Genomic DNA, 15504 nt, shown 5'->3' with positions numbered 1-15504 from the left:
GGTGAATATTTGTATTTCAGAATGTAAAAGAGGATACTTTGGTCCTAACTGTAAACATTTGTGCCATTGTGCCGACAATAACCGATGTGACACTAAATCTGGAGTGTGCTCCAGTGTCGGATGTGCTGCTGGTTTCCAAGGAGACAACTGTCAGTCAGGTTTGTATGAAGTTTGGTCTGAATTCTTAATTCGAGATTTTACTTTCAGTTATTGTTCATCATTTACTTGTTTCAATCATTGGACTGCAGCCTTGCTGAGTTTTAGTCAAACAAATTGATCCCATGATATACCATCTAAAACTCATCAAGGCATCTATCACTTGTTTTTGTCTCTAAAGAACTCACTGCCAGGAAAAATATTTAACGATGGAGTCAGAATGCATCAACATAACTTTTTTTTCTTCAAAACCATTCAAATTTTATGCTGATGGAATATTCAAATTGCCTAATAGACAAAAGTCAATAATAATGGGAATTATTTCATTGAATAAGATTTATTGCAAGGTCAATTATCTATATCCCTTTTTGCATATTAAAAGATGCTCAGAACTTGCCAAGTAAACTAATATATGCGTATTCAATAGGTATACGTGAACATACATATAAAGGCTTTCTTCTTCGTCCACCTCTTCCTCAGGTCAATGTAATCAATTTAACCTCACACTGAAATTACTGGCCTAGTGCTAAAATTTGAAACCAGTATTATAATTATTATTATAATTATTATTATAATTAAGGCAACGAGCTGGCAGAATCGTTAGCACGCTGGATGAAATGCTTAGTGGTATTTCAGCCGTTACTTAGTTCTGAGTTCAAATTCCGTTGAGGTCAACTTTGCTTTCATCCTTTCGGGATCAATAAAATAAGTACCAGTTGAGCACTGGGGTTGACATAATCAACTCATCCCCTCCCTCAAAATTACTGCCCTTGTGGCAAAATCTGAAACCATTATTATTATTATTATTATTATTATGTAAGGTGGTGGTGAGCTGGTAGAATCGTTAGCATGCTGGGTGAAATGCTTAGCGGTATTTCATCTGCCGCTACACTCTGAGTTCAAATTCCACCAAGGTAGACTTTGCGTTTCATCCTTTCGGGGTCAATAAATTAAGTACCAGTGAAACACTGGTGTCAATGAGACCCAATAGCCCCTGCCCCAACTAAATTTCAGGTTTTGTGCCTTTAGTAGAAAGGATTATTATTATTGTTATATAAGGCGCTGGTTTGGTAGAATTATTAGAGCATCTGTGGGTCTTATTCTGCGGACTTTGTTCTGGCTCTTTGCATCATGCTAATGTCAGCTTTGCCTTTCAGCCTTCAGAAGTTGATACAATATCAGTCAAATACTGGGATTGATTTAATCCATAATTTTCCCCCATCCACTTAAATTCTTACCTTCAGCCTAGGTAAGAAATTATAACTGATAGCTGTTGTTATTAATGAAACATCTGTTCCTCATCTATTACCAGTTAAAGATTATTATTGTATCTTTTCAGTGTGTACAGCTGGAACGTTTGGTCTTAACTGCCACGAACAATGTCATTGCATGAATATATCCCAGTGTAATCAGATATACGGTTCGTGTTATGACGGCATTTGCCAAGATGGTTACACTGGGTCTACTTGTCAGAAAAGTGAGTGGAAATATTAACTGTTCTTCTCTCTCCATTTCAGTTCAGTTCAATTCATCATTGCATGCAGTCTTTGTATGTAACCTTTACATGATGTCCTTGGGTGTGATCTTTGTATGTAGCCTTTATATAGATCTTTGTGTGTGGCCTTTCGTCATCATCACCATTGTCATTTTTATGTCCACTTTTCCATGCCGTCATGGGTCAGAAGGTATTTTGCCAAAGCAGATTTTCTACAGCCAGATGATCTTCCTGTTGTCAACCTTCACCCATTTCCAAGGTAATATTTCCCTATAACAAAGGCAACAAGCTGGCAGAAACGTTGGCAATCCAGGCAAAATGCTTAGCGGTGTTTCATCTGTCTTTACGTTCTGAGTTCAAAATCTGCTGAGGTTGACTCTGCCTTCCATCCTTGCATACTGGGGTCGATCTAATCGACTGGCCCCATCCCCAAAATTTCAGGCCTGGTGACTAGAGTAGAAAAGAATATTTCCCTATGATGCAGGATGTTTTCATGGAAGATTTGGAGTGAAGGACACATCTTGTATGAGAGTGACATTCATTTACAACTGTCATAGGTGCCAAGGCAAGGAAACAGTAATACATACACGCACGTGCACACACACATACAAGGGATATTGAAAAGATTCTGGCTTTGAGTAAAAGAAAATATGGGAGGATCAGTTAATTATGATTTTATTCAACATATTCCCCTCTCAGATTCACACACTTATTACAGTGGTCCTTCAGTTTTTTTCTAAGCCCTGTAAAAGAATTCAGAAGGTTGTGCCTCCAACCAAATCTTTTGAGATACCCTTAAATTTTTCAGCACCCCATCATATATGTATATATACGTATATATATGTATATATATGTGTTTGTGTGTATGTATGTACATACACATATATATATATATATATAGATATATATACATGTGTATATAAGATTGACCAGTGACCGGTCTGTCAAACTGCTAGAAGAAGCTCACTTAAAAAATTCTCAAATACGGATTCAGCGGAGCAAAAACAGGCGGGCTAGACCAGTGAAAATTGTAGACATTTTTATTTTGAAAGTGTTGATTTTGAAACTATAGTCTGCAGATAATCGAGGTATGTACAATTTTCACTGGTCTAGCCCGCCTGTTTTTGCTCCGCTGAATCCGTATTTGAGAATTTTTTAAGTGAGCTTCTTCTAGCATTTTGACAGACCGGTCACTGGTCAATCTTATATACACAAGTACTATAATTTTTTTAGGATCTCGAAAAATTTTTTCAAGAACCTTCTTATTCTTTTAATGTGCTAGTTTCCTGGTATTAAATTGATATTAATTAATATCGAATTTTTACCATATTATGTTAATTATATATATATACAGATAGGTGTGTGGACAAACAAAAGAAAAAGGCACCAAACATATTTAGTAGGAGTTACATATATTATTTAAAACAGTTTAATTCAGCTCCATGTGACTTAGTTTCCACTAACATTTGGTCGTGAAAGATGTGGATAAGAGAAATTGATGGTGGAAGTTGATTGTTGATATTTTCCTCGTTATTTTCATCTATCCTAACTGTTAATCAGTGTTAAAAATACCATTCTTTCAGTGTGCAAGAAAGGTCAGTTTGGTCCAAATTGCAAACACCAGTGCCACTGCATTGATAATAACCAATGTGACCCTGAATCTGGATTTTGTTCGGCTGTTGGATGTGCACCAGGGTACCATGGGGAAAACTGCCAGAAAGGTCAGCTTTTTTTAATATTTTTTTGTTTTTTCTTTTTTATTTATTCATATTATTATTATTATTGAATGAGAGAGCAGTGCATGCCATCAAAGTGACACTGGGGTAAAATATATGAATCCCAGTATACCCATCATGACTACTCATTTGATAAGGGTACACCAGGCACATGCATCACAACCATATGTACGCAAACTCCAGGATCTTTTTTGTACTACGTCTTCATACACAATCCATTTTTCATCTCCATTCACAAGTTGTTTTAAAAAAAGGAATGTTTTCATTCCATTCCAAAACATGCATCACAACCATATATGTGTGACATGGTGATCTCGTACCAAGATTAACAGTGCATGACCTTGCAGGTGGGTCCCAGTTAAAATTTTCTTCAGGTCGATTCCTTTCAACACACGGCTATGATGCTCCCCTACTACTTCTGCTCATGATCAGAGATGCACATATTGTCAGCCACTAAGAGACATGCTCAACCGGTTAAGATCAAACCACTGACAAGCAGATCTGTGGTCTTGAGCAGAATATTTGCTGTAGCCCATCTTTTATACCAAGACAAAACAATGTACGTGAGAATACTTCCAATCAGTTAAGATCAAAAGCCATGAGGCACTGCCTGGTACTGCATCCGGGCATTTATTATTATTATTATTATTATTATTATTATTATTATTATTATTATTATTATTATTATTATTATCTTCTGCTATTTGACAGAATTTAAAATCTTTAGTTTGCCTTATTTTTTTGGCATTTTGTTCAGTTGCTAGATTTCTCTGTTTTAACGACTTCTACAAAAGCTGAACTTATGTTCCAACTGTTATGTTCTCCATTGCAGAGTGTGGAGAGGGTCAGTTTGGAGTGAACTGTGAAGAAAGATGTCACTGCAAGAATGTCACACAGTGCAACAGGACAAATGGATTTTGTGATGGTGGCCATGGTCAGTGTGAAGCTGGCTTCATTGAGCCAGACTGTCAATCAGGTGAGTAAAGGATTCCAACTGGGAGAATAGCCATCTATCTCCTCTGCTGCAAGACACCTGTTTTTATCCCTTTACCATCCTTTAACATCTCATCAACTGGAATAAAGCTACCTCCCTTGATACTGCTCAGTTGAGGTGAGGGTTTTGTCCTGTGAGTTATTTGGTGACCTCACTAGGGCCATGTAAAAAGTGCCCAGTGCACACTCTCTGAAGTGGTTGGCATAAGGAAAGACATGTAACCATAGAAAACATGCCAAAACAGATATTAGAGCAGTAGTTCTCAACTGGGGTTCATAAGTCCTCTGGGGTTCCATAATAAGATTTTAGGTGTTCCACACATGCAAATTAGTTAATTGGGAACACAGTAAAATATTAACAAGCCATGAAAAAATTTTTGATTTTGATGTATTTATTGCAAGGAATGACTCAGTCTCTTTATTTAATGTTTTACATAGTTCAACCTACACAAGTCTATGTTTGAAAAACAAAATAGGAATTTTGGATTTTGGAAGAAGTTTCTATAAAACTAGTTTTTAAACATCGAGAGGCTATAGGGCTCCACCAAAATAAAATAGTAATCAAAGGGGTCCATAGATAAAAAAAAAAGAATGGTTGAGAAGCACTGCATTAGAGCTTGATGTAGGCCTCTATCTCAGGGGTTTTCAAACTGTGGTCCGCAGACCACAGGGGGTCCGCAAGGACAAGACGGGGTCTGTGGACAGCAAATACTTTTTATGGGCAATTTGATTTTATATATGTTTCTTAATCGAAATCTTTTAATTGACAATAAACCTATTTTATAAGGTAAAGCCTAAAATATAAAGGGGTCCGCGAGTCAAAAAGTTTGAAAACCCCTGCTCTATCTTATCAGCTGCTGCCAATCTGCCTAACCGATGCCAGCATGGAAAATGGATGTTAAATGATGACGAGGATGCTGGTGTTTTTTTTTTTGTTTTTTTTTAAAGAAATATATATTTTATAGAATTACTCATTAAACTTAATTGATTTTGATTTTCAAGCTTGCAAGAACAATACGTATGGCCCTGAGTGTAACAACACTTGTCACTGTGCTGATAACAGTAAATGCAATCCTCAATCTGGCACGTGTTCGAGTGAAGGATGTGCTCCTGGTTATGAAGGTAACGACTGCCAAAAAGGTCAGTGAAACATTATCAAATTATCAACATATCAATATATTTGTTCTTTCTCTCTCCTTCTTTCTCCCTCTCTCTGTCCCCACAATACAAATACTGATTTAATAATTTGTTAAATCAAAACTCACAAGGTTATCATGTGTCTATGTGCATACTTCCTGTTTTAGAGGTTTTGGCTACATGTTTTAACCAGTCACCACCACCACCATTTACAGAAGTAAGAAGAAGAATAGGAGCAATTTTATATCGCCCATACTTGTTACAAATACTAGTCTTTAAATCAAATAAAGCTTTATCTTATATCTTTTACTTGTTTCAGTCACTGAGCTGCAGAAATGCTGCGGCAGTGCCTTGAGGGGATTTAAGCTGAACAAACTGCAAATGGAAATGACACTGTACTGCTTGGCATTGACGCCGGAAGCTCCAATATAAACATCTGAGAGTGTTTGGGTGTCAATCTGAGGACATGTACTGAGAGGGATAAAAATCAAACATCCAGTCAACATCATGGTCTTTTGAGTGATCACTAGTGATGGTGACATTATGCCTCTATTCTTCTTCTCACATCGCCTCAGACTCAACATGGAGGCCTACATCAAGTGCCTGGAGGAGGCAGTACTGCCCTAGGTCAAGAGGGTGGCTACTGTAACGCCCTATGTCTTACAACAGGATTCTGCACCATGCCACACAAGCAGGAGAACCCTGTCATGGCTGTCAGACAATTTCTGCGATCACATCACCCCTAACATTTGGCCACCTAACTCCCTACACTGCAACACCCTTGATTATTATGTGTGGGGTGCAGTTGTGCAAGAGACCAACAAAAGTCCTTGTAACACCAAAGATGAACAGAAGGCAAGGATTATGGCAGCATTCACCAACTTAAACAAGGAGACTGTCCAGAAGAGTTGCAGGAGATTCTGAAGTTGTCTGGAGGCCGTGGTTGAAGCCAGTGGCAATTTTATTGAATAAATTTACTCTTTAGTATTTCAAGATATTCTAATGTAATTTTGGTAAATATATCTGTTAAAATGAGATGCCAGTGTTATTTCCATGTTTGCATAATTTAGATAGTTTATTTGCTGTGTATTTACATTTCAGGCTTAATTTGAGTGGATATATATATATATATATATATATATATATATATATATATTTGTAAAAATTTTGTGTATGTGTAAATTTGTAAGTCAAAAATAGCCTTGTTGTTAATTTTGTCAGAATGTGAACCTTGGAAGTTTGGAGCTAACTGTCACCACCATTGTAATTGTGTCAACAACACAATCTGTGATAGGATAACAGGAGCTTGTCCTGACAACAGCTGCCCATCAGGTTTTCAAGGAACAGACTGCCAACAAGGTAACATGCTAATTCTTCTTCCTCTTCCACTCTTCCCCAAACCTCCATTCATTTAATGTACTAGCATGGGTTAGATGGTGCTACAAATTTATATATATATATATAAATATATATACACAGACATGCAGGAAGTAAATAGACACCTTTAATTTTCAAAATCTTTTATTTGATATTAATTGGTTGAAGGAGGGTTTTTCTTCTAGCTGCTCGTCCATAAATACCCAAGCTTATGCAGATATGTAACACACATTTTTGGACTAACATCTAGCTGTTTTGCAATGTCAGAAGCCTTCGAACGGGGTTCATTTTCCACAATTCTCTTCAAACAGCGAAGCTTCCTTTCCGAGGGCCCATGTCGGCCGGGAAGAGAATCTGTTGATTCTTTTTCTTGGCTTTTGAATTGCACTATAATTCTATTAACAATAGCAAGAGGAATTTGAAGATTTTCGGCAATTTTTCCCTGGCTAAGACCAGCCTCAGATTGCCCAGCAATACGACCTCTTTGAAAATCTGACAGTTCTGCTAAATTTTTTGTGTGTGGCATGGTTACTCTTCGCAAATGTTTAATATAATGGCACCTGGAATGAAAAAGAATAATTACTTTGTAAATTCTACACAGCTGCAAACATATTAAGATGCTTAGATCAGAAATTTTGAAAATTAAAGGTGTCTATTTACTTCCTGCATGCCTGTGTATATATGGCATGGACTGCTAGAATTTATTGACAATTTTTTATCATTTGTCTTGAATGCTTGAATGAGTCTCCAATGTATTTCTTGTTTATCGACGATGTTGGGACCAAGAAGAGTATTTTAAGTATTCGAATGGCTGAGAAATAATAATTAACGAGTTGTTTTAAAAGTATGTTGATCAGGTGAAACAGTTTATACCTTTCACGTGCACACCTACTTAACCATATTTTCTGGCATAGAAGTCAAATTTTTCATCCCACAGCCCCCAAAAGCAGGGTTGGCTTATACACCAAGACAACTTTGGAGGAACATAAAATTCCATGTGAAATGTAGCAGGGTTTGGAAAGATAGTGACGATTTTTTAATGTTTACACTACATATTACATTGATTTGTACACTGGAAAATATGTTAGACAGTCTAGCTTTGAAAAAAGGTAGTTTTCTTTAACAAGCATAACTATATGTAAAATATTTAAAAACAGATGGATTTTATATCGTGTAACAAGAGGCAGTCTGCAATGGCTAGGTATCAGAAGGATTAGATATCATTATGATTTTGTCAGAAATGTTAGAAATGTCATTTGATTTGGTATTTGAATATTTAAGAACTGTTTTCTTTTCTATTGTCAGCTTGCACCAATGGTACCTTTGGAGTGCTCTGTAATGGTACATGTCATTGCGAAAATGACACCCTCTGCAACAGACAAACTGGTTTATGCGAGAATGATGACTGCAAGCCAGGTTATACAGGACCTGATTGCCAAACAGGTTTGTTTCTTTACCAGTTCTTTGATACACACACACACACACACACATTGTCAGTTATGATAAGAGTTCCAATTGATCCAATTAGCAGAAGCATGGAATTAATGCTCATGGAATTAATGTGCAAGTGGTAGAGCTCTCCTCAGACACACAAACACCTTTAACGTAGTTCTCAGGGATATTCAGCATGAAGCAATATGACAAAGCTAACCCTTTGAAATACAAGTACCACTCATTCTTGAGTGAGCTGAGTAGACTGGAGCAACATGAAATAAAGTGTCTTGCTCAAGAACACAACACACAACCCAGTCAGGTATCAAACTTACAACCTTACATTTGTTAGTCGAATACCCTAACCATTTAGCCAAACATTAAGTTCATATCTGCCATTGATTTTAAAGATCTTCTTTGCCTGCCAAAGGTACTTCACTGTTTCTCATTTTTGAAGTCTGTCATGGTTTGCCAGAATCCTTAATTCTTTACCATCGTTAAAGATCTTTGTGGTCTACCAAGATCCTCCAGTGCAGAAGAATGGCAACATTTATAACTGGCGTTCTGTTGGTTACGATGAAAGTAATTTTTTTAATTTTCTTTTCTTCTTAGCTTGTCTTCCTGGTACATTTGGTAAGTTATGTCAGCAGCTATGTCATTGTCTGGAAAGTGACAGATGTAATTTCATCACTGGCTATTGTCCACAGACCCTGTGTGAAACTGGGTTTGAAGGCCCTGACTGTCAGAAAAGTAAGTCACATTACTCTTTATCATCATCATATTTTCCTCCTGTAGTAATCCTTTTGTAATACTTCAACCCCTTTAATTCTTTATATCACTTGTATTCTGTGCAAGTCAGACCTTTTCGTGTGTATACATATATACATTTTTTAATATACTTTATATATTGACCTGTCTAAATTGCTTTTCCCTACATTTATTTTTATACCTATTAAAGTTTAAATCTCTTGATTTAAACTAAGTGTATTCTATATGGAGAATATCTTGATCTCATCTATGAACTATATATTTTCCTCAGTAGACCTAGATATCATGACTGTGTTATATTTTCAGTAGATGTCATTGCTGTATAATATCCTTGCTAGATGTCACTATTGTGTTATATCTCCAGTAGACATCACTAGTGTGGTATATCCTTGGCACAGTCGAGTAACTAACTGTAACTGGAGAAAAGGCAGTTCACCTTGATGTGTGAGCTGTTGTGGATCGGCACATGGCATAATTTATCTACTTGCAGATATGTACTATAGGCAGGTGAAACATTCTTATCACCTGTAAATGCAAGGGGATGGCACAGTCCACCTTGATGTGAGTAGGTACTGTTGTTGTGCAGTACAGTGAAACTCTCTGTTAGCAGATTCTTACAATAATATACGGTTGATTCTTCCACAATGCAGCTGTGTGGTAAGAAGCTTGCTTCCCAACCACATGGTTCTGGGTTCAGTCTCACTGTGTGGCACCTTGGGCAAGTGTCTTTTACTGCAGCCTCAGGCTGACCAAAGCCTTGTGAATGGATTTGGTAGACAGAAACTGAGTGAAGTCTGTCATATATATATATATATATATATATATATATATATATGTGTGTGTGTGTGTGTCTTTGTCCCCAACCACTGCCTAACAACTGGTGCTGGTATGTTTACATCCCCTTAACTTAGTAGTTCAGCAAAAGAGACCAATAGAGTAAGTACCAGGCTTTAAAAGTTTAAAAAAATAAATTCTGGGGTCTACACATTCAAGGCAGTGCCCCGCCATGGGTACAGTCATATAACTGAAACTAGTAAAAACTATAAAAAAGAAAAGACTATAAAAACTATAAAAACTATAAAAACTATAAAAAAGAAAAGACAATATCTAACAGTTGTTTCACTCCAAAGAATTGTTGTTTCTTATACAGAATGTCCAGATGGAGAATTTGGTTCCCAGTGCTCACTGAAGTGCCATTGTCTCGATGATGGAGTCTGTGATTATAAGAATGGAACTTGTGGAAACGGATGCGAACATGGTTACCGAGGAGATAACTGCCAAGAAAAGAAGAAACCTAGTAAGGACTTAACATTTTTCATTTCCTTAATATCTTTTCATTGTTTGACCCTTTAGCGTTCAGATTATTCTGTCAAATGTAAAGACCCCCCCCCCCTTCGGTCATGAATGACCATGGGATTGCACTTAGAAAGTTCCCCCCCCCCCCCCGAGGCACAAGCCTGGGCAAGGTTGTTTATGGAAGACCGGTAGTTGCCCATGCATACCAGCCTCCCCTCTCTATGCCATTATATGTACATAGGGTAAAAGGGTAAAGACCCCCTTCAGTCATAAATGACCATGGGGTTGCACCTAGAAAATTACCCTCCAGCCGCTATTACCAACCGCCATACAGCTTGTATTTTTCATACACTGACCATGTCTCCCTTCCTTACTAAATGTGAGAAAACATGCAGTGCAACGCACTCACCACCTCTGATACTTTTACTCTATGTCCCCCTAGCATAAAGCCGACCCCCCCCCCCCTTCCTCAGGGCTCATAGTCTCATGAGCTCTGCAATGATGACCTGAATAGAGCTGGTTGCACAATAAAAAAGCACCCAGTACACACTTTAAAGTGGTTGGCATTAGGAAGAGCATCCAGCTATAGAAACCATGCCAAAGCAGACACTGAACCCATCAGACTCTGTCAACTCATCCAACCTATGCCAGCATAGAACACAGGCTTTCAGTAATGATGAGGAAGTATGTTTTTCTGTATCTTTTTTTTTTCTTCTTCTCCAGATTTGTTGTTGCTGGTTGGCGTTCCTGTTGTGGCCTTTTTCATTCTGTTGGTCATTGTTATAACAATTATAGTCTGCTGCAAGTAAGTATAAACACCATGAAGTAATGAGATGTTCTTTGGTTCTTTGTGAGGGTAGGTGTTGGTCCTTTGCATGGGTAGGTATTGGGGTTTTTTTCTATGTATAGATTTTGGGCCTTCGTGTGGGCAGGTTTTGACTACTTATGTGGATAGGTGTTGGTCCTTGGAGTGGGTAGGTTTCAGTCCTTTCTCTAGGTACATGTTGGTCCTTTATGTAGGTAAGTTTTTGGTCCTTTCTCTGGGTAGGTGTTGGTCTTTTGTGTGGGTAGATTTTGGTCCTTTATATGAATAGGTTATGGTCCTTTGTCTAGGTTGGTATTCTAGGTATGGCCATCCCCAATTTTTCAGGTTATTTATGATTACATTGCCTAATGTGTTTTTTGCCTTATTGAAAATGCCTGGGAGTGATTTGTGAGAAACTTAGTTGCTATTTCTGACTAGTTGAGTAATGTCACAAGAGCTGCCTCATATGTATATATGTTCGATAGCAACTACTGTTGTGGAGTAGCCAGTATAAGTAGAGCTCTTTAAAGAGAGCACTGGACAACCTGAGTAATTCCGCTCCTTGAATTGTAGTAATGGTTGATACCGCTAGACTTTTCTTTTCCTAAGGCACTCACAAGGCACTGAGGGCTTTTGCTGAACAACAAGAAAACCATTTAGAAATTCTAAATAATTGTATCTTTATTCCAATTCTACAGGATCTCTGCAGCCAAAAGAAGTTTCAACACTGAAAAGATGTTTCCTCTCCCATTGGACCTGCCTTTACCCCCTACGATACCAGTACCCCCTGCTATTAGGGTCACCACAGATACAGGTATGTAGCACTGTGTCAGAGTTTCTGTTCATTACAACAACTAAATTGCTTGATGTTATCATCATAATGGCAGGTAAACTGGGTCATGTCAAAGGTTGAATGTCAGATGCTATGAGAAAAATGCATATAAAGGAGTGGTGCAACCAGTTTAAAGATGGCTGCACCTCAGTAGACAGTGAGCCACAGTGTGAGCAGACAGTTAACACAGAATACTATCTAGGGATTCTTTGTCGCCTTTGTGAAGCTATGTGGCAAAAACAACCCAGCCTGAAGGCAGCCAAGAACTGGCAACTCCACCATGACAATGCACCTGCTCATTCCGCCCATGTCGTCCAAGCATTCTTCGTCAAGCAAAACACACCACTTGTTTGTCAGGCTTCCTACTCCCCAGACTTGGCTCCGTGTGATCTTTGGCTATTCTCAAAGCTCAAAAAAATAAATAAATAAAGCTCAAAGGGAGAAGATTTGAGTCAACAGCAGACATTAAGCAAAATTCAACAGCACACCTCTACAGCATCCCAAAAAGTGATTTCCAAAAATGTTTCCAGCAGTGGCAGGAACGCTGGCAGAAGTGTGTAGACTCGAAAGGCAGGGCGAAATGCTTAGCAATATTTCATCTGCCGTTATGTTCTGAGTTCAAATTCCGCCGAGGTCAACTTTGCCTTTCATCCTTTCAGGGTTGATAAATTAAGTACCAGTTTCACACTGGGGTTGATGTAATTGACTTAATCTGTTTGTCTATCCTTGTTTGTCCCCTCTATGTTTAGCCCCTTGTGGGCAATAAAGAAATGAAACGTTAGCATGCCGGGCGAAATGCTTTGCGGTATTTCGTCTGCCGCTACGTTCTGAGTTCAAATTTTGCCGCGGTCGACTTTGCCGTTCATCCTTTCACGGTCGATAAATTACGCACTGGGGGTCGATGTAATCGACTTAATCCCTTTGTCTGTCCTTGTTTGTCCCCTCTATGTTTAGCCCCTTGTGGGCAGTAAATAAATAAGAAGTGTGTAGACTCCCAAGGCGAATACTTTGAAGGAGACTAAATCAAAATGGTGAGTTTTTAAATATTACTTGTTTTTTTGGCCAACGGTCGGATACATTTTGACTACACCTCATATAGTACAGTACTTTACTTGTGTTTGTTTATTTCTGTAATTCAACAGATGACAATTATGAAGCATTTATTTGTGGAAGTCAATCGAGTTGGACGTATGATGAAATGGAGTTAGAAAAGTTACCACCATCACGCGATCCTGTCGTTAAAAGTGTTCAAGTTAAACAACAATATGAGGTGATGGCTAACAAAGGTAAACAACAAGAGATGACTAATATAGATAAACAAGATTATGAGGTGATGGCTAATGAAAGTGAACAACGATATGAAGTGATGACTAATGGAGGTAAACAACAGTATGAAGAGATGACTAACGAAGATAAACAACGATATGAAGCGATGACTAATGGAGGTAAACAAGAATATGAGGTGATGACTGATGAAGATAAACAACAATGTGAAGAGATGACTAATGGAAGGAAACAAGACTATGAGATGATGACCAACAAAGATAAAGAACAATATGAAGAGATGACTAATGAAGTAATGACTATTGAATCTCAGGTAAGAAGTTGTTGCTGTTATTGTAATTTAAGTGTTGATCATACTTTATTCCAGCAGATCTATGGTCAGAAATATGTCTACCACATCCCTTCAAGGCCTTATAGTCACTATCAGACTTCTACTCAGTTAAACCCAACTGCCTGCACCATATCATTATTATTATGATATACATCACTCAGGTATCCAGTGGTTTCCCGGTTTTGTAGCAAAGGGATATGAAACAGAAAGATAGAAGGATATGCTTTAATAGAGAACAGTCTCCAAAAACTAAGGTCTGACTTGTTTGGTTCATGCATTTATAAAAACATACATAAGAGAGTAGTTTGCTGCCTGAGGGAAATTTGGCTACTGTGTCTATCATTAAGACATACATGACACCATGCAGTGGTCCATGTCATTGTCTGAAATAGTAGGCTGTGACTCGAGGGAGAATTGGCTGCTATTTCTGCTGGAGTGTATTTGAGGCTGATTTTCTATGGCTGGGTGTTCTTCCTGTCACCAACCTTTGCCTGCTAGGGTCTGACACATTTTCATACAGCTGTCCTCATCCATACGCAACACATGACCACAAATACAAATAATAATTGCAAATGGTAATAATTGGTGCTTTTCCAAGGTCATACAGTATCTCTTCTTATGCCTAGATTAGCAAGAAGCTGTACCTGGAGCCTCGCTGTTTGTGTTTCGTTATCAAGTTTACACATCAATTATACACAGAAGTGTTAACTACTTAAGTCCTAATCCCCTTTCTCTCCCTCTAATTACCATTCTACTATAGCAAATAACACCAGCCAGACTAGTTACTCTGCTATTCAAATAGGATTGGCCACAAGAACTATCCTATTTAAATCAAGACCTTTACCTCTCTTCCTTTTTTCTTTCCTCCCATTGTGTAGATTCTAAACAAACAACCACATTAGCAGATTACATTGTATGCACTTAAAACTGTAATAGTTTTTTTTTTCTTTTATTCTGTTATTGTTTTACTTGTTTCAGTCTTTTGACTGCGATCATCGTGCTGGAGCTCCGCCTCAAAGGGCTTTAGTTGAACAATCAAGTCTCTCAGTCTCTTTCACTGAACCGCTAAGTTACGGGGGACATAAGCACACCAGCATCAGTTGTCAAGCGGTGATGGGGGGACATTCAAAGACAAACACACAGATATATATATATACACACACAAACATATATACATATGTATATATTTATATATATATATATATATATATATATATATATATATATATATATATATATATATATATATATATAGGTTGTGTAAGACTTAAGTTAGAGGTAATGTAACCATCTAAGGGATAGATGTAATCAAACTGTAGTGTAATATGTATATATTTTTAAAAAAACGATAGGAAATGGAGAAATAAGTTAGAAGTGGATCATTAGTGTTTCAAAGTCATATAATAACGTTATTAAATGACTTTAAAACACTAATGATCCACTTCTAACTTATTATTTCTCCATTTCTTATCGTTTTTTTAAATATATATCTAAATATATATATATATATCTAAATATATATATATATATAAATATATATATATATATATAAATTATATATATATATATATAAATATATATATATATATATAAATATATATATATATATAAATATATATATATATATAAATATATATATATATATAAATATATATAAATATATAAATATATATAAATATATATATATATATAAATATATATAAATATATATATATATATAAATATATATATATATATATAAATATATATATATATATAAATATATATATATATATAAATATATATATATATAAATATATATATATATAAAATATATATATATATATAAATATATATATATATAAATATATATATATATATAAA

At 36.7% G+C, this 15504-nt stretch overlaps 1 protein-coding gene across 2 annotated transcripts in view; it reads left to right on the top strand.

The window, feature by feature from the left end:
* Positions 1–15504, top strand: part of LOC106876469 (uncharacterized) — a 196455-nt gene that overhangs the window by 103607 nt on the left and 77344 nt on the right. For both annotated transcript variants that reach the window (XM_089341381.1, XM_089341382.1), the window contains 12 exons: positions 21–158; positions 1496–1633; positions 3235–3372; positions 4220–4363; positions 5383–5520; positions 6739–6876; positions 8200–8337; positions 8938–9075; positions 10244–10390; positions 11113–11194; positions 11893–12008; positions 13169–13623. In XM_089341381.1, the coding sequence (XP_089197507.1) occupies positions 21–158; positions 1496–1633; positions 3235–3372; positions 4220–4363; positions 5383–5520; positions 6739–6876; positions 8200–8337; positions 8938–9075; positions 10244–10390; positions 11113–11194; positions 11893–12008; positions 13169–13623 (1910 nt within the window). The remainder of the gene's footprint in view (positions 1–20; positions 159–1495; positions 1634–3234; positions 3373–4219; positions 4364–5382; positions 5521–6738; positions 6877–8199; positions 8338–8937; positions 9076–10243; positions 10391–11112; positions 11195–11892; positions 12009–13168; positions 13624–15504) is intronic.

Source organism: Octopus bimaculoides, chromosome 24 (assembly GCF_046866305.1).
Source record: "Octopus bimaculoides isolate indiv1 chromosome 24, ASM4686630v1, whole genome shotgun sequence".
Classification (NCBI taxonomy): Eukaryota; Metazoa; Mollusca; class Cephalopoda; order Octopoda; family Octopodidae; genus Octopus; species Octopus bimaculoides.
The sequence above is the reverse complement of the archived record's forward strand: the minus strand, read 5'-3'. Positions and strand labels throughout refer to the sequence as shown.